This window comes from Pseudophryne corroboree, chromosome 4 (genome assembly GCF_028390025.1).
Source record: "Pseudophryne corroboree isolate aPseCor3 chromosome 4, aPseCor3.hap2, whole genome shotgun sequence".
Taxonomy (NCBI): domain Eukaryota; kingdom Metazoa; phylum Chordata; class Amphibia; order Anura; family Myobatrachidae; genus Pseudophryne; species Pseudophryne corroboree.
The window spans coordinates 210488702-210509573 of NC_086447.1; the positions used below are offsets into that span (position 1 = coordinate 210488702).

A 20872-nucleotide genomic window follows, 5' to 3' on the forward strand; every position below is an offset into this window, starting at 1 on the left:
TGCCACTCAGAGCCTGGTGCTGCAACTGGGATGAGACGAGTGTTGAGGCCCCTGCACCCGTGCCTGGCATGCATTTTGGGCTGTACAGGGCGAGCAGAGAGATAACTGGATTGTTCATATCATCAATGTCTGAGATCATTTTTCATTTTACTAACCCCGAAATCCCATGATTGCAGCATCCAATCCTGGGCTTAAAGTCCAGATTTTTGGGGGGCTAAATCCCAGGAGGCTAAGAATCGGGATTCCAGGATTAGCTTCCCTACTTGACACCAACAAGAAAGAGAATTCCTTTTATTATTAGCCAGCACAAGCTGCAGCAGACAACTAAAAAACTAACCACAACTAACTTTAATAACAAATGTATATAAAACAGAAGTCAGAGTGAATATCCTCCAGTCAGCATGATCACCTGCTCAATGGGGGTCATTCCAACCTGATCGCATGCTGCACTTTTTCGCAGCTGTGCAATCAGGTCAGAACTGCGCATGCGCTGCAGGTGCATTGTTACTAGGCAATGGCCGTCGCTGGGCAACGACAAGAACTACAAAGAAAGACTTTGCAGTGGCGAACGCAAGAAGATTGACAGGCAGAAGGCAGATCCAGGCGTCAACTGACTGTTTTCATGGAGTGGTGAGTCCAACGCAGGCGTGTCCAGGCTTTTGGAGGGCGGATGTCTGACGTCAATTCCGGGACCAGACAGGCTGAAGGGATCGCAGTGAATTATTAAGTCCAGACCAACTCCTAAACTGCACATAATGTTTTTGAATAGCTCGGCTGCACAAGCGAACGCAGCCTTGCTATGCAAAAATACACTCCCCCATAGGCGGCGACTATCTGATCGCACGGCAGCTAAAAACAGCTACCATGCGATCAACTCGGAATGAGGACCTTTGTCCAGAGTTGCCTGCTCTCACAAAAAAGGAAGCTCAGCTAGTAGGTAGCACTGTGGTCAGCACTGCTGACAGCGCTGAGGTTATAGGTTTGATTCTGGCCAGGGTTCTATTACTGTGGGGGTTTTAGGTTCGCCACATTTTTGTATGGGTTTACCCCCTCCAAAGACAAACTGGCATGTTAGTAGACGTCTGATATAGTGGGGCTTACTATGTGCTTGGAATTCAGACTGTAATAAATAATGGCAGAAACACACCCAGCTGCTTCCCCCCAGCTTTACCTAATCTTACTGTAGCACAAGGTTTTCAACAGAAATCTCAAGTACCCAAAAATCGTCAGGTTTTCAGGATTTCGGTCTGTGGAATGAATGGGGTTATTACTTACCCAGCAAAACAGATGAACATACCTGTGCATGATTATAGAAATCCTGAAAACATGACCTGTTTGGGGTACTTGAAGATTCAAGTTTAAAACCTTGTCCTAGCATAACAATAAATGCTGTTGGTTAGAGTGGTCAGGGAAAGAGGTATTCCAGACATTTAAAGTTCTATTCACACAAACATACAGTACATTCCATTCATAAAAGAAAGGACCATACAAGAATTTATGGAACATCAGAAATGCATATTTATTGTGTGTCTATACTTTTTAACAATATGTAACTCTGAACAGACACACTACAAAACACTGTAGCTGTACAAATAGGCTGCATGGTTGTCTTAAACATCATTTGTTTCACTTTGATGTGACAGATGTAATGGATGTGTCATGTTACACATAGTTAGGGAGTGGTTTTCTAGAGTACAGTAAAACATTTCTCTATAGGGATTCCAGGCTTTCCAAACAGAGCATTCCTTTGTCATTACAGAATGCACAAGTGTTAAGAGGAGAACTACTCCCATGGAAACGCTTCACTTACAGATTGGTAGCTGTTCTTGCTGCATTATAGGGGTGCACAGTACTTTATAACACTGATACACTGTAAGACTGTGAGAAAGCCCATCTCAGCGTGGAGAATATGGTTCGTGACAGTCCCTGCTGCTCTAGAAACCGTGAACAGGCTTACGTAACTTGCTTCCAACGTGTTTTTCTCTGTGCAAATATCCATATTGCTTATGACATACAACTGATCCAACCTGAAATGCCAGTTATATACACAAAAATATGTAACTGTGACAGCAATGAAGATATGTACAAAAAAATGGTTAGCTGCCATTTCAGACTCTAGTAGGTTCTCTTTACAGACAGAAAGTTTGATCAGCATGAGAAAAGATGCTTCTTCTAGGCCCCCTGAGACTTTAGGTGTACATTATGACTATTTAAAATCTGTAATACTACCTACAGTGGTGATGAATGTTATTATGTTACTTTTAAAACAGCCCAAAGAGGGAGCGAGTGGGAGGATCAAAAACACGTTGAAATGTGTGTGATACTTCCGATTGGTCCTCATGCTCACACCCTCCCCTCTAGAATGTTAGCAATTAAAGTACAAAGGGGGACTTGTATCAAATCTTCTAAAGAAGATGAGTGGAGAAGTTGCACATAGAAAACAATCCGCTTCTAGCTACAATTTTATAGAATGTACTTGATAAATGATAGCTAGAAGTCAACTGGTTGCTATGAGTAACTTCACTTGTCATCTTTTGAAGGTTTGATACATCTCCCATAAAAACTTTCCATTGCTGAACATAACGTGCATATATGGCAGACGGAGTGTCTGGTGATAAGGTGTCACACAGATATGGTAGACGGAGTGTCTGGTGATAAGGAAAGGAGGCGTCACACAGGTAGAGGCTGTGGTTTGATGCCTACAAGGTGCCCTGTGTGTGTGGACATCACGTAAAGACAAGGGATTTGTGCTCTGGGATGCCATACTTTTCCTTGTTCTCTTCAAATAGCTCCTGGAGAGCATTTAGGTACTTCTGATGGAGCTCTTCAATTTCTTCTTGTGTGGGGTTTGAGGTTTGCACTACTGGTATGGGTTTGCCAACTGTTTAAAACAAAAAAAAAAACACCAAGTCATACACCTAAATGGTTATTGCAACATGTCATGTCTAACCAATTTCCGATTAGAACTGCCGCAACATATCTTCATAGGGCAACAAAAAATATTGTAATCCAAGGAACCAGTAAGTTATGAATGCAGTTGAGGGATCTTTCAATGACTACATGACTTCTATCTGACTGATAATTAAACTTTAACCAGCATAGGAGAGTCAAACAGGGGTTCAATGAAATAACCGTTTAGGAATGGAGTCAAAATGCCCCAAAAAGGGATATTTAAGGGACAGCACCATACATACCTGTTGTAATCATCTCCACTAACAATTTCTTCCGCAATTAGGATACATTTCATTAGTTTAGGTTCCATTAATTTATTTATTTATTTATTAACAGTTTCTTATATAGCGCAGCAAATTCCGTTGCGCTTTACAATTTGAAATAACAACAACAAAAATAAGAATTTACTTACCGATAATTCTATTTCTCGGAGTCCGTAGTGGATGCTGGGGTTCCTGAAAGGACCATGGGGAATAGCGGCTCCGCAGGAGACAGGGCACAAAAAGTAAAGCTTTAGGATCAGGTGGTGTGCACTGGCTCCTCCCCCTATGACCCTCCTCCAAGCCTCAGTTAGGTACTGTGCCCGGACGAGCGTACACAATAAGGAAGGATTTATGAATCCCGGGTAAGACTCATACCAGCCACACCAATCACACTGTACAACCTGTGATCTGAACCCAGTTAACAGTATGATAACAGCGGAGCCTCTGAAAGGATGGCTCACAACAATAATAACCCGATTTTTGTAACTATGTACAAGTAATGCAGATAATCCGCACTTGGGATGGGCGCCCAGCATCCACTACGGACTCCGAGAAATAGAATTATCGGTAAGTAAATTCTTATTTTCTCTATCGTCCTAGTGGATGCTGGGGTTCCTGAAAGGACCATGGGGATTATACCAAAGCTCCCAAACGGGCGGGAGAGTGCGGATGACTCTGCAGCACCGAATGAGAGAACTCCAGGTCCTCCTTAGCCAGGGTATCAAATTTGTAGGATTTTACAAACGTGTTTGCCCCTGACTAAATAGCCGCTCGGCAAAGTTGTAAAGCCGAGACCCCTCGGGCAGCCGCCCAAGATGAGCCCACCTTCCTTGTGGAATGGGCATTTACATATTTTGACTGTGGCAGGCCTGCCACAGAATGTGCAAGCTGAATTGTATTACACATCCAACTAGCAAAAGTCTGCTTAAAAGCAAGAGCACCCAGTTTGTTGGGTGCATACAGGATAACAGCAAGTCAGTTTTCCTGACTCCAGCCGTCCTGGAACCTATATTTTCAGGGCCCTGACCACATCTAGCAACTTGGAGTCCTCCAAGTCCCTAGTAGGCGCAAGACACCACAATAAGCTGGTTCAGGTGAAACACTGACACCACCTTAGGGAGAGAACTGGGGACGAGTCCGCAGCTCTGCCCTGTCCGAATGGACAAACAGATATGGGCTTTTTTGAGAAAAAAACCACCAATTTGACACTCGCCTGGTCCAGGCCAGGTCCAAGAGCATGTTCACTTTTCATGCGAGATGCTTCAAATCCACAGATTTGACTGGTTTTAAACCAATGTGTTTTGAGGAATCCCAGAACTACGTTGAGATCCCACAGTGCCACTGGAGGCACAAAAGGGGGTTGTATATGCAATACTCCCTTGACAAACTTCTGGACTTCAGGAACTGAAGCCAATTCTTTCTGGAAGAAAAATCGACAGGGCCGAAATTTGAACCTTAATGGACCCCAATTTGAGGCCCATAGACACTCCTGTTTGCAAGAAATGCAGGAATCGACCGAGTTGAAATTTCTTCGTGGGGCCTTCCTGGCCTCACACCACGCAACATATTTTCGCCACATGTGGTGATAATGTTGTGCGGTCACCTCCTTTCTGGCTTTGACCAGGGTAGGAATGACCTCTTCCTGAATGCCTTTTCCCTTAGGATCCGGCGTTCCACCGCCATGCCGTCAAACGCAGCTGCGGTAAGTCTTGGAACAGACATGGTACTTGCTGAAACAAGTCCCTTCTTAGCGGCAGAGGCCATAAGTCCTCTGTGAGCATCTCTTGAAGTTCCGGGTACCAAGTCCTTCTTGGCCAATCCGGAGCCATGAGTATAGTTCTTACTCCTCTACGTCTTATAATTCTCAGTACCTTAGGTATGAAAAGCAGAGGATGGAACACATACACCGACTGGTACACCCACGGTGTTACCAGAACGTCCACAGCTATTGCCTGAGGGTCTCTTAACCTGGCGCAATACCTGTCCCGTTTTTTGTTCAGACGGGACGCCATCATGTCCACCTTTGGTAATTCCCAACGGTTTACAATTATGTGGAAAACTTCCCCATGAAGTTCCCACTCTGCCGGGTGGAGATCGTGCCTACTGAGGAAGTCTGCTTCCCAGTTTCCATTCCCGGAATGAAACACTGCTGACAGTGCTATCACATGATTTTCCGCCCAGCGAAAAGTCCTTGCAGTTTTTGCCACTGCCCTCCTGCTTCTTGTGCCGCCCTGTCTATTTACGTGGGCGACTGCCGTGATGTTTTATCCCACTGGATCAATACCGGCTGACCTTGAAGCAGAGGTCTTGCTAAGCTTAGAGCATTATAATTTTACCCTTAGCTATATTTATGTGGAGAAAAATCTCCAGACTTGATCACACTCCCTGGAAATTTTTTCCTTGTGTGACTGCTCCCCAGCCTCTCGGGCTGGCCTCCGTGGTCACCAACATCCAAAACTGAATGCCGAATCTGCGGCCCTCTAGAAGATGAGCACTCTGTAACCACCACAGGAGAGACACCCTTGTCCTTGGATATAGGGTTATCTGCTGATGCATCTGAAGATGCGATCCGGACCATTTGTCCAGCAGATCCCACTGAAAAGTTCTTGCATGAAATCTGCCGACTGGAATTGCTTCGAAGGAAGTCACCATTTTTTTACCATGGCCCTTGTGCAATGATGCACTGATTTTAGGAGGTTCCTGACTAGCTCGGATAACTCCCTGGCTTTCTCTTCCGGGAGAAACACCTTTTTCTGGACTGTGTCCAGAATCATCCCTAAGCACAGGAGACTTGTTGTCGGGATCAGCTGCGATTTTGGAATATTTAGAATCCACCCCTGCTGTTGTAACAGTATCCGAGATAGTGCTACTCCGACCTCCAACTGTTCCCTGGACTTTGCCCTTATCAGGAGATCGTCCAAGTAAGGGATAATTAAGACGCCTTTTCTTCGAAGAAGAACCATCATTTCGGCCATTACCTTGGTAAAGACCCGGGGTGCCGTAGACAATCCAAACGGCAGCGTCCGAAACTGATAGTGACAGTTCTGTACCACGAACCTGAGGTACCCTTAGTGATAAGGGCAAATTTGGGACATGGAGGTAAGCATCCCTGATGTCTCGGGACACCAGATAGTCCCCTTCTTCCCGGTTCGTTATCACTGCTCTGAGTGACTCCATCTTGATTTGAACCTTTGTAAGTGTTCAAATTTTTTTAGATTTAGAATAGGTCTCACCTAGCCTTCTGGCTTCAGTACCACAATATAGTGTGGAATAATACCCCTTTTCTTGTTTTAGGAGGGGTAATTTAATTATCACCTGCTGGGAATACAGCTCGTGAATTTTTTCCCATACTGCCTCCTTGTCGGAGGGAGACCTTGGTAAAGCAGACTTCAGGAGCCTGCGCAGGGGAAACGTCTCGACATTCCAAACTGTACCCCTGGGATACTACTTGTAGGATCCAGGGGTCCTGTACGGTCTCAGCGTCATGCTGAGAGCTTGTCAGAAGCGGTGGAACGCTTCTGTTCCTGGGAATGGGCTGCCTGCTGCAGTCTTCTTCCCTTTCCTCTATCCCTGGGCAGATATGACTCTTATAGGGACGAAAGGACTGAAGCTGAAAAGACGGTGTCTTTTTCTGCAGAGATGTGACTTAGGGTAAAAACGGTGGATTTTCCAGCAGTTGCCGTGGCCACCAGGTCCGATGGACCGACCCCAAATAACTCCTCTTCCTTTATACGGCAATACACCTTTGTGCCGTTTGGAATCTGCATCACCTGACCACTGTCGTGTCCATAAACATCTTCTGGCAGATATGGACATCGCACTTACTCTTGATGCCAGAGTGCAAATATCCCTCTGTGCATCTCGCATATATAGAAATACATCCTTTAAATGCTCTATATTTTTAGTCAGGGAATCCGACCAAGCCACCCCAGCTCTGCACATCCAGGCTGAGGCGATCGCTGGTCGCAGTATAACACCAGTATGTGTGTATATACTTTTTATGATATTTTTCCAGCCTCCTGTCAGCTGGCTCCTTGAGGACGGCCCTATCTATAGACGGTACCGCCACTTGTTCTGATAAGCGTGTGAGCGCCTTATCCACCCTAAGGGGTGTTTCCCAACGCGCCCTAACTTCTGGCGGGAAAGGGTATACCGCCCATATTTTCTATCGGGGGGAACCCACGCATCATCACACACTTCATTTAATTTATCTGATTCAGGAAAAACTACGGTAGTTTTTTCACATCCCACATAATACCCTCTTTTGTGGTACTTGTAGTATCAGAAATATGTAACACCTCCTTCATTGCCCTTAACGTGTGGCCCTAATAAGGAATACGTTTGTTTATTCACCGTCGACACTGGATTCAGTGTCCCTGTCTGTGTCTGTGTCGACCGACTAAAGTAAACGGGCGTTTTAAAACCCCTGACGGTGTTTTTGAGACGTCTGGACCGGTACTAATTGTTTGTCGGCCGTCTCATGTCGTCAACCGACCTTGGCGCGTGTTGACATTATCACGTAATTCCCTAAATAAGCCATCCATTCCGGTGTCGACTCCCTAGAGAGTGACATCACCATTACAGGCAATTGCTCCGCCTCCTCACCAACATCGTCCTCATACATGTCGACACACACGTACCGACACACAGCACACACACAGGGAATGCTCTGATAGAGGACAGGACCCACTAGCCCTTTGGAGAGACAGAGGGAGAGTTTGCCAGCATACACCAAAAACGCTATAATTATATAGGGACAACCTTATATAAAAGTGTTTTCCCTTATAGCATCTTTTTTATATATTTCTAACGCCAAATTAGTGCCCCCCCTCTCTGTTTTAACCCTGTTTCTGTAGTGCAGTGCAGGGGAGAGCCTGGGAGCCTTCCCTCCAGCCTTTCTGTGAGGGAAAATGGCGCTGTGTGCTGAGGAGATAGGCCCCGCCCCTTTTTCGGCGGCCTCGTCTCCCGCTCTTAACGGATTCTGACAGGGGTTAAATATCTCCATATAGCCCCCGGAGGCTATATGTGAGGTATTTTTAGCCAAAAAAGGTTTTCATTTGCCTCCCAGGGCGCCCCCCTCCCAGCGCCCTGCACCCTCAGTGACTGCCGTGTGAAGTGTGCTGAGAGGAAAATGGCGCACAGCTGCAGTGCTGTGCGCTACCTTAAGAAGACTGAGGAGTCTTCTGCCGCCGATTCTGGACCTCTTCTCGTTTCAGCATCTGCAAGGGGGCCGGCGGCGAGGCTCCGGTGACCATCCAGGCTGTACCTGTGATCGTCCCTCTGGAGCTAATGTCCAGTAGTCAAGAAGCCAATCCATCCTGCACGCAGGTGAGTTCACTTCTTCTCCCCTAAGTCCCTCGTTGCAGTGATCCTGTTGCCAGCAGGACTCACTGTAAAATAAAAAACCTAAGCTAAACTTTTCTAAGCAGCTCTTTAGGAGAGCCACCTAGATTGTACCCTTCTCGGCCGGGCACAAAAATCTAACTGAGGCTTGGAGGAGGGTCATAGGGGGAGGAGCCAGTGCACACCACCTGATCCTAAAGCTTTACTTTTTGTGCCCTGTCTCCTGCGGAGCCGCTATTCCCCATGGTCCTTTCAGGAACCCCAGCATCCACTAGGACGATAGAGAAATGGGTGATAACAAACAGTCATAGAGGTAGGAAGGCCCTGCTCGCAAGCTTACAATCTATAGGGAAATAGGCATGTGTACATAAGGAAAGGTGCTATCTATTGCATAGAATGAGAAGACATTGTAGGATGTGTGTGGACTGTACAGACTGGATGCAATTTGATAGGAAGGTTTATGAAAGTTATGTGGGCGGTTCTGGAATTTGGTATGCTTGCCTGAAGAGGTGAGTTTTCAGGGAACGCTTGAAGGTTTGGAGACTAGAGGAGAGTCTTATTGTGCGTGGTAGGGCATTCCACAGAGTGGGTGCAGCCCGATGAAAGTCCTGCAATCGTGAGTGGGAGCGAGTAATGAGTGTGGATGAGAGACGCAGGTCTTGTGAAGAGCGAAGAGGTCGGGTTGGGAGATATTTTGAGATAAGCGAAGTGATGTACGTTGGTGTAGTTTGGTTAATGGCCTTGTGTGTGAGTAAAAGTATTTTATATTGAATGCGGTAGAGTACAGGTAACCAATGGAGGGACTGACAGAGTGGATCTGCAGACGAACGTCTAGCGAGGAAGATAAGCCTCGCCGCTGCATTCAGAATGGATTGTAGTGGTGATAGTCGTTTTGGGAAGACCAGTTAGGAGACTACTGCAATAATCAATGCGGGAGATAATGAGAGCGTGGATTAGAGTTTTAGCAGTGTCTTGTGTAAGGTGTGGTCGTATTTTGGATATGTTTTTTAGATGCATGTAACATGATCTTGAGACAGATTGAATGTGGGGAACAAAGGACAGATCAAAGTCAAGGATGACACCTAGGCAGCGAGCTTGTGGGGTAGGGTAGATAGTCGAGTTTTCAACAGTGATAGAGATATCAGGTTGGTACCTACTATTGGCCGGTGGAAATATAATTAATGTAAAGAGGTAGCTTTTTGAACCATTTGCCTAGCATGGTCACATCAGATGCAACTACACCAGCCTGGCTTTCCCTGACATTGTCGCATCAGATGCGACCAGTGAGAAATCTGACTGTGCGGCTGCTGGAAGAGAATCTTCCAGCAGCTGCTGCACACAGGGACAACTCCTGCTCCCTCTGCTTCCTGCCCCCAGTGCCTGCCTTACTGCTGAACGGGCAGCCTGGTGGCACTCCCCACCCCATGGCTACAGACATTAGCAGCTGCTGGGAAAATGTAGGTTCCCGATCATCGATGGACCAATATTTCAGCCATCAATGTTTCTGAAAATAAATTTAATTTAAAAAATAAAATAAAAAATAATATAGTGTAGGGTATGTTTCAAATAAATGTCCTTAACGTAATTCATAAAAACCAGACAATTTCTGAGCGCGTTTTGTAAAAAAATATTAGTCAATAGTTAATGGTTTGCCAGGTAATTGGAAAGCAAGTTTTTTTTTGCAGGACAACTTACTGTAATGTCCACCGCAGACCACAATCTGTAGAATATGAAGATGGTATGAGGCACCAGGACTGACCAGGCAGAGGTGCTGGGTATGTCAGGGTGGCCAGCCATCTCACATGTGGCACCGGTTCGTCAACCAATAGAGCACACAAAACCGGCAGTGGAGGCTCCAGATTGGCTGCTGGGTTGAGAGCTTTGATTGGTTCACTGGTGCCATATCTGAGATGGCCACAGCTGATGACAGGAGACCGAACTGAGGGGCAGGAGAGACTAGCGCTATGCTCTCCTCCCCTCAGACACAGCGGCAGCAGCAGACCCTGGCAGCTGTGAGCAGCACTTCTGGGGGCATTATGTGTAACTGGCACTGTATGGGAGTGGGGGCACTATGTGTAACTGGCACAATAGTGGGCGGGCATTATGTGTAACTGGCACTATAGTGGGGGGCATTATGTGCAAAGAGCACAACTGTGGGCATGATGTGTAAAGCTGGAGTGTGTGAGTGTGTGTGTGTACTATATCCATCCATCTATAAATATTCACTGTTAGATACCGGAATATACTATTTGTTTATATTTCACATTATGTCATTTTACTGTTATTGTCTTTAGCGTTCAGTAAATAGAAGTTTTATGGACTACAATGTTATTTAATAGAATGCAGTATTATGGCAGTTCACTGCCGTGTTACATATACAGCACTGCTGTGTCCTTGCACTGTCACTTTTTTCATTTTACTTATTGATACTAGCGCGCTTATGTATTTTGTTTATGCCTGCGCTTTGAAAATACAGGTTGAGTATCCCATATCCAAATATTCCGAAATACGGAATATTCCGAAATACAGACTTTGAGTGAGAGTGAGATATTGAAATCTTTGTTTTCTGTGGCTCAATGTACTCAAACTTTGTTTAATACACAAAGTTATTTAAAATATTGTATTAAATGACCTTCAGGCTGTGTGTATAAGGTGTATATGAAATATAAATGAATTGTGTGAATGTACACACACTTTGTTTAATGCACAAAGTTATTAAAAATATTGGCTAAAATAACCTTCAGGCTATGTGTATAAGAAACATAAATGCATTCTGTGCTTAGACTTAGGCCCCATCACCTTGATAACTCATTATAGTATGCAATTATTCCAAAATACGGAAAAATCCGATATCCAAAATACCTCTGGTCCCAAGCGTTTTGGATAAGGGATACTCAACCTGTATCTATACATTTTGGATTTAGGATGTGTAATTTGGCAACTGCTTGGCAGATGTCAACACTTTCAGGTTCACAGAGGTCACGTGACCGGAAATGCCCTGTGTCACAGTCTGGCTGGCTGTGGCCACGAGGAAAACGCTGGGAGTGTTCACAAAGGGGGTAAGACTTTCACTTATGTTTTATGGTATAAATATATGTACTATTTGGTTATGTATTATGTCTTGAGAAAGGGGCACCTGGCCCGAAACGTTGATCTGTTACAATAAACACTTGTGGTGATACTTACTATTTTTTGAAGCCTCTGGAGTGCCACCTTTCTCCATTTGCTGCACACTGAGGGGTGCAATCCCCTTAAGGGGGGCACCGGAGCACAGATAGACCCAGATGGGTCAAAGGAGTGCTGGGACGCTTGAATTTGAGAGATATATCCTTTGGCTGCTAGCGATATACTTGCTGGGGTACCTTCCTAGGATTTAATGTGATCCTATGTAGTTTAAAAGAATAAGGCGGCACTCCACAGGCTCAGGAACTGTTTAAAAAAATGTTCTTTATTCCAAAGTCGTTTCGGGGACGTACCCCGTCGTCAGGGACAAGCGTACAAACATACAATCCATATTACATACATTTATACCCACCCCGATACAATTAAAAGTAATTAGTCTCACCTGTCCGGCATTGCTCCACAAGAACAACCCCGTGCGCCGTGACCGTACGTCACAGAGTCACGTCATCATCGAGCAGCACCGGGCAGGGAGAGCAGTTATAGCGTCCTCGTAACTAAGCAACGCTTGTACTAGTAAATCATGTGGTAATGTAATGCATATTATGTATTATGGATGGCTGGACTGACAAATCACCAATGCATATTGTTGTTGTTTATATTATGGAGTTTCTATATATGTATGTTATTTTAATAGTCAGGAGCCGTCCGTGTCAGTACTTGGAATACATTGTTTTACAAGAAACAATGAAGTCCTAAAGTTTTGTTTAATCCTTTAGGTGCTAAAAGTATTTAAGGGATAAATCCATTTACTTTCTTTACGCAACAACATTTTTGCTCCGTCTCCCCCACGCAATGTTTTAGGTACATGGTGTATTATAATGGCTCTTAATGATGCTATACTATGTCTGGCAACCAGGCACTGCCTAGCAACTGGTTGATCACTCACACCAGTTTCAAGCACTTGTTTAATAGCGCTTCTATGTAGAGCCATACGTTCTCTTAATTGCTTCTGGGTTTTTCCTACATATGTTAAACCACGTGGGCAAATTAACATAGATTATGTAGGTAGATGTACTTGTTACAGTGTGGTTAATTTTTATTTGTTTACCAGAATGTGGATGACCAAAAGTTTGTCCTGTTAGTAGTAATGTATTGCCGGACACACAGCCTAAACACCTATAGCACCCTGGTTTCTTGCGCAAAAAGTATGTCAATTTATTTTTTGTCAATTCTGTGACATCTAACTTGACTATCTGATCCCTTATGTTTCTACCTCTTTTATAGCTCGGTAATAATGTGGTGTTAAGTAAAGGTGGGTACACACTAGTAGATATATCTGCAGATCAATTGATCTGCAGATATATCTATGGACGGATCGGGTAGTGTGTTCAGCATACACACTGCCCGATCCGTCGGGGACTGACATCATGAACTGGGCGGGCATGTACACACGCCCACCCAGTTCAGCTGTCAATCACCGCCGGCCGCCGCAGCATGTGTACGGGCGGTCGGCCGACCACCCCGTACACACACAGCGACGCGCCAATATATCGGTAGATATATTGGTTGTCGGCTGTGCTGCGCGGCCGACGCAATACGTCTGTGAACGACGGAGTTCACAGACATATCGGCCGTACACACTGGCCGACGCTCCCGCGATATATCGACCGTTCAAGAGAACGGCCGATATATCGACCAGTGTGTACGGGACTTTAGGCTGGTAGATCTCTATTCATATTCACTGTTGGCCACCAGTTTTTTAACCTCTTAGTTCTTTTATCACTTTTAATGGTATTTTTATTTACCCATGGTATCCTCTGTACCGAATCCCCATCTGTCTTGCTATCAAATTTCTTAGAAAGAGTATCCTCTCTGGGTAAAGCCAATACCTTTCTTTTGATGTTTTCTAACTGCTTCCTTTCACAGCCTCTTTCCACAAATTTTTCTAGCATTTCATTTAATGCTTTGTTTCATCAGGATCAGATGTTATTCTTCGAGCCCTCAAAAATCGAGAATAAGGTAATCCTCGTCTTAGTGGGAATGGGTGGAAGCGGTCAGGTTTCAATAAGGTGTTTCTGTCCATCTCTTTTGTAAATAATGTCGTCTCTATTTTTCCTTCATTCAATGAAATATTAACATCCAAGAAATGTATTTACCTCGCGTTTATTGTATATGTCAGTTTCACTGGACTTTCTGTAATATTATGTCCCTCTAAGATAAATCAAGTCCCGCTGGTCACCAGACCAAATGATCAGCAGGTCATCTATGAAGTGACTGTATATTATAATATTGTCTCTTAGCTCCGACCCTTCATATAACAATTTGCTTTTGATGGAATACCTGCAAGTGTTCGCGTACGATGGGGCCACTGAGGACCCCATCGCACAGCCCACTAATTGTAGATAGAATCGGCCATTAGAGGGGAAATAATTTCTATTCAATACCAGTCGTAACAATTCCAAAAAGAGCTCAACTGGGGTTCCCTTATAATCAGGATTATTTACTATCAGATTTCTTACCGCCTCTACACCTGCATCGTGCGGTATGCAAGTGTAGAGGCTGGTAACATCTGCACTACAAAGGAAAGCCCCCTCCAATACACAATCCAATCAATAAATTTAATAAAGCAGTAGTATCTTTTAGGTAAGATGGCAATTTTTGTATACATGGGTTCTACACATCTAAAAAAAAAAAAAAAAAAAAACAGAAATGGGTTGGTAAAGAGAGTCACATGCATACACTATGGGATGTCCTGGGGGGATTATTTAATGTTTTATGCACTTTAGGGACTGTATAAAACAATGGGACTTTAGGGAATTCAACTATCAATGCTTTGCATAATTCAACGGAAATATGTCCCTTATCTCTAGCATCAATTAATATACTATCCAATTCACTTATAAATTTAGATGTAGGATCTTTGGGTAACAACTGATAAGTCAGAGGATCAGATAATTGATCACATTCAGCTTGATATGTATCAATGTCCTGCACCACAATACTACCACCTTTGTCAGCGCTACGAAATAGAACATCTGTTCTTTCTGATAATGACTTTAGTGCTGCTCTTTCATCTTTAGTGATGTTATTATAGTATTTTTGTTCACTTACATTGCCCTGTTCCAATAATCTTGTAAAAAGTCTTAATAGACGGGTTATGTGTCACCGGACAGAATTTGGAACCAGTTTCTTCAACTGTACAGGAATGTCTGTGTCCTTAATAGTGTTGGTGGTATTCTTTTTTCCAAAGTGTTCTTTGATGCATAAGGACCTATTTAATTTATAGGTATATACCTTCCATTGGGTGTGGTATGGTATGCCGGCGGTCGGGCTCCCGGCGGGCAGCATACCGGCACCGGGAGCCCAACCGCCGGCTTACCGACAGTGTGGCGAGCGCAAATGAGCCCCTTGCGGGCTCGCTGCGGGCACGGTGGCACGCCACGCTATTTTATTCTCCCTCCAGGGGGGTCGTGGAACCCCACGAGGGAGAATAAGTGTCGGTATGCCGGCTGTCGGGATTCCAGCGCCGGTATACTGTGCGCCGGGATCCCGGCAGCCGGCATACTGAAGACCACCCCCTTCAATTGGAAGGGATCAGCAGGTGTTGTGGGGATGAACGCTAAACCCTTTGAAAGTACCTCCATCTCAATAGTTGTTAATGGGGTAGATGATAAATTAAACACAAGATCTTTCACTGGCGCGGTGGGTGTATGCTTCTTCTCCCTCTTGTTCTGTTTCGCCCGCCGCGTCCTCTTGTGGGTGATCCATATATTGTGGACCTTGTCTGGAGCCCTCAAGGGAAATCCCTTTCTGATACAGTAGCTGGTTGCAATTCAGCCTCGCTTGCGGATGTACTTGAATATTCATAATCCCTGTAGTACATGTGTTTTCTCCGTTGTCTGGTATAATTCTCTTATATTATTGGTGTTATTACCCAACCATGAATATACTTTCCTTTGATCATAGTCTTGTTTAACTTTGTTCAGTTTTGCTTTTTTATAAATTTATAAGATCATGTTTGTACTGTTCCATCTGGGATTTACATTTTTCTAACCAGGCATTACTTGTATCCTGCGCCAAAGTAGGTTTGTTTGCCGTTTCAAATTCCGCTAGTTGTTCTTTGATGAGGGTCAATTCTCTTGATGATTCATCGAATAATAATAATTCCATAGAACACTTATTGAGTATTGCTACCTATTTGCGGCAGGTGGTGACATTGTATCTGCCAATTGTCGGCATGTTTTTCACCCGAAAGCCCCTTGGTATTTGATTGTTTCTATAATAGTCAGAGAGGCTTATGCCGTGATATAGGTAGTCACATTCCTTTTGTTTAAGTTTCAACCACTGTTTATATAAACCCTCTGTAGTGGGAAGCATCTCATTATCCTCCATTCGTTCGTGCAATCAATATAGTTTGAGCCTCTGCATTAGAGTAACTAAATCTTTCTCCTCTATCAATGTGCAATAATTCCAAAGCAGGATCTGCTTCAATACTTGCTGACGACATCTTTGCTGTGTTCATACAATTGTAGCAAGTTATAATAAGTGCTGAGCGTCCACAAATACTAAAAACAAACAATGAATAGTCTTGTTTGTTCTTGGATTTATAATGCAGCAGGTGCCATGATAGTGTTTAAAGTCCATTCACATATATGCACGCAGGCAAAAAAAACAACAAAAAACAATATACGACCTGTAGTCAGGCACTCCTTTGGCTGCTAGCAATACACTTGCTGGGGTGCCTTCCTAGGATTTAATGCGATCCCATGTAGTTTAAAGAATAAGGCGGCACTCCACAGGCTCAGGAATTGGTGTGTGTGTGTGCGTATATATATATATATTAAGATTGAAGGAATACTTTCAGCATTCACAAGATGGTATGGATTCTTCTATTTGCATGAAACGTTCCTCAAGATCCAACTTTGATCCGGTATCTACTAACGCTTCGTTGAAGTCGTTTCATAGACTTCTGGATGATTCAATTACCAAATATACATCTGCTCCCGCTAAGATGAAATTTAACTTGTCTAAAGTGGAAACTCAGGCTCTTAAAGCCCTCGCATCTTATAATGACATAGTGATTAGGCCCGCCGACAAGGGCGGGGCCATTGTTGTGTTGGACTTACAGTACTACAGACAAGAGATCTACTCTCAATTGGCTGATATGGAAGTTTATCAGAGGTTATCAGCTGATCCTACTCGTAGGTTTCAGAAAGAACTGGATGAGATCCTTAAAGCAGCTAAACAGTCTGGTAAACTCCCTGATAAAGTATTTAAAGCCTTAACCATCAAGTATCCTAAAGTCCCTATCTTATATACGCTGCCCAAACTACATAAGAATTCTGAAACCCCTCCTGGACGCCCGATTATTTCGGCCCCTGATTCACTGTATCGGTCGGTGGCCCAGTTGTTGGATTCCATTCTCCAGCCTCTACTCATCCATCAAAACTCCTTCCTGAAGGATACTACATAATTTCTCATGAAGATTCAAAGCTTCACGAATATTCCTGCTGGAACTTTACTATGTTGCTTAGATGTATGTAGCCTTTATACGACAATACCACATTCTGAAGGCCTTCGGGCCATGAAGAAGTTCCTGATGGATGAACTCTCGCCGCATCTATTTGATCATGATTTATTTTTGTCTTTACTTGAGCTAACACTCACACGTAATTATTTTTTGTTTGATGGCTCTTTTTTCCTGCAGCGTAGAGGATGTGCGATGGGGTCCCCGGTGGCCCCGTCATATGCTAACATCTTCATGTTCGATTATGAACGTGAATTTTTTTTCAAGAATTCGGATATTAGCGGCAATATTTTGATGTATTGTCGCTATATAGACGATATCTTCTCGTTATGGACAGGGGGTGAAAATTCTTTTGTAAATTTTATTGATAGGATCAATGGTTCGGAGTCGTCTATTAAGTTCACATAGGTCTGTAGTAATGAGGAAGTACACTTCCTAGATGTCAAAATTAAGTTACTTGAAGGCAAATTGTGTTCAGAGGTCTTTCATAAGCCTACAGAACGTAATACTTTTCTGTTGGCTTCTAGTCATCACCCTGAGACGTTGAAGAGGGGGCTACCGCGTTCCCAGATGATGCGTGTGGCGCGTATTGCCTCCAATCCATCTACCATTTCTGATGAGCTTGATCTACTGATTGACAAGTTTGTCTCTTGTGGATATGATCCCAGAACTCTTAAAAGTCAAAAAGAAGAAGTGCTAACAATGTCTCGTCAATCTCTCTTAGATCCTACAACTAAACACCTCACCAATAGGATTCCGTTTCCCAGTGATTTCACTACTTCTAGTCCTATTATCAGAAGAGCAACTAAGGCGTTATGGCCAATTGTCTCTTCTGACCCTGATCTTAAAGTGTTTCATAGATCCACCCCTCTGATGTCCTTCCGTCGTGGTAGGAACCTCAGGGACAGAGTTGTTAGAACTGACATCACTGGGATGGGTAAAACTAATATTCCAAATGTATCTTTTAAAGCACCGGGTTGTTACCGGTGTAGTGGTTGTACCACTTGTAGGTACATGTTACATTGCAAAACATTTAAACATCCGCATTGTAACAAACAGTATGATATCAGGTTTGTACTGACATGTTCTACTTCTCATGTGGTATATATGATTGTTTGCCCTTGTGGCTTTCATTATGTAGGCCAAACAATTCGTAAATTTTCTGAACGTATGGCGGCCCATCGATCCGCCATTAAATTAATTCTGGAAGGAAAAAGTATCGACCAACCGGTCGCAAAACACTTTAAGGAGGCAGGGCATTCTCTAGATTCCCTTCGATACTTTATGATTGATCATGTCCCCCTTAGTTTGAGGGGAGGGGATAGAGCCAAATATTTACTGATTAAAGAAGCTAGATGGATCACTAGACTCGGAACTACTTTTCCGGGTGGATTAAATGAAAAAATTAACTGGAATTCGGTAGTGTGATGGAATATCGATTATCTTATGAGATGATTTTTTGTATATGTGTATTTGCCTTGGGGGAAGATTGGGTGTGTATTTGCTATGTCTTTGTAGATCTTTGTATGTCTTTATTATATGTCATCTCTCACTGCAATGTCTCACTCTTATTGCCGTCACTTTAGCCCCTTGCTCCCTTTGTGAAGCCACTTCCTGCCTCCTGCGGTGTTGGAACGCAAGCGGCCGCCGGGTGGAACGCAGGATGCATCTCCCTGGCGACGGCTGACGTAGATACCGGAAGGCCATGGCGGAAGTCAGCCCTGGGATCCGAGTGCGGACGTGACTGCGGAGGGCTGGGACGCATGAGGTGTTACAAGTATTTAGGGGGGTAAGTGTTTGTTTGTCTGTTACTTGGCTGTCATGATGTTGTCCTGACGAAGGAGTGCTTTACTCCGAAACAATTGTTGACCATTGATACAATAAATTAATTCTATTATTGTCTCTGAGTGCCGTGCTCGATTGGATTCTCTAGTAACTTTGAACCTGGCACCTGAGCACGTTGGACTTATTTTAGGAGTGCCGGCTGCTGCTGTACTTTTATATATATATATATATATATACACACACACACACACACACACACACATACATACATACACATGTACATACACACAAACCAGTTCCTGAGCCTGTGGAGTGCCACCTTATTCTTTAAGCTACATGGGATCGCATTAAATCCTAGGAAGGCACCCCAGCAAAAGAGAGAGTGTGTGTGTGTGTGTGTGTGTGTGTGTGTGTGTGTGTGTGTATATGTGTATATATATATATATATATATATATATATATATATTTATTAATTACACATATATGGGCAATATGCAGATGTCCATTTCCATCTAATAGAGGTCATCTTTTTTTTTTTTTAATGCAATATTTTTATTGAAGATAAGTCGAATGAGCTGATACAAATCAAACAGGAGAGGATGACTCCAAATACATTCAATTCAAAATAACATACATGATATCCCGTGGGATATGACCAAACATAGCAAGAACAGGGGAGAACATCAACAATACAATATATATGTCGACAACAGTTTTTCTGTGTTTGAACGAAAGGTAAAGAGAGAAAAGGAAAGAAAAGAACAGAGATGAAGAGAGGAAGAAAGAGAGGGGAGGGGGTGTGGGAGAGTGGGGGACCACTAAGGGAGCATTCAAGGTATAGTCGTGGCGTGGGAGGTAGCCCACACTATCTTCAAACCTTAAGACCATGAACAGTACATCACCACTTTTGCCTATTGGGACCAGTTTGACACAGTATATCATACCCCGGCAGTAGAGGATATAGCATAAGTGAACCAAGGTTCCCAAGTCCTCCTATATTTCTCTGGCCTGTCATGTAAGGAAGCTGTGATTTTCTCCATCATGGAGATATGCCATATTTTAGACAGCAACATGCTCCTAGGGGGGGTAGTGGTCTTTTTCCAACTTTTAGCTATCACACATCTGGCGGCATGGAGAATTTGGAGTACCAGGTTGCCCGCATGGCTGCTAAAATTAGGCAAAGGTAGGCCCAATAGAGCCGACCAGGGACCCAATGTTACCTGAGAACAGAAAATAGATCCAATAAGAGTTTCCACTTGGGCCCAGAACGGGCGGATTTTGGGGCATGACCACCAAATGTGTTTGAAATCTCCAATTTGACCACACTCACACCAGCACAATGGGGAGAACCCGGGGAAAATCTTATGCAGTGTCGCTGGGACCCGATACCATCAAGTATAGACCTTATAGGAGTTTTCCTTCACTAGGGAGGAAATTGAGGACTGGGCTACATTTTGTCTAATGATCTCCCATGAATCTTCCTCAGGGGGGGGTGGGGCCCAGGTCCTGCTCCCATTTACTTTCATGGGGAAGTATGTTCGCTGCCTTCAGAGAGCGTAATAAACCATAAAGTATAGAAATAATACCCTGTCGCATAGGGGAATAAATACAGAGACGTTCCAAAGGGGTGAGTTGGCGAATAACCTGGGGTTTAGGAAGGGAACTTAAGAAGGAGCGGAGTTGTAGATACTCGTAAAGTACAGGTTGGGCAATGCCATATTTATCACACAGAGTTTAGGGAACGCCAGGAGGAACCTTCTATAAAATCAAACACCAGTCCCGGACGTGGGTTCAGGTGAAGCCACGAATGGGACCGTAAGGTGGAGCCAGGGGGGAAATCCTGATTATCCCAAATAGAAGTGTTGGGAGATGGAAAAGT

At 44.0% G+C, this 20872-nt stretch overlaps 1 protein-coding gene across 1 annotated transcript in view; it reads right to left on the reverse strand.

Moving 5' to 3' along the window:
• Positions 1-1494: 1494 nt before the first annotated feature.
• The window catches only part of MOGAT1 (monoacylglycerol O-acyltransferase 1), a 103409-nt gene continuing 84031 nt past the window's right edge, over positions 1495-20872 (reverse strand). Inside the window, exon 7 of the mRNA XM_063915907.1 lies at positions 1495-2881. Coding sequence (XP_063771977.1) covers positions 2727-2881 — 155 coding nt within the window. The 3' untranslated portion in view covers positions 1495-2726. The remainder of the gene's footprint in view (positions 2882-20872) is intronic.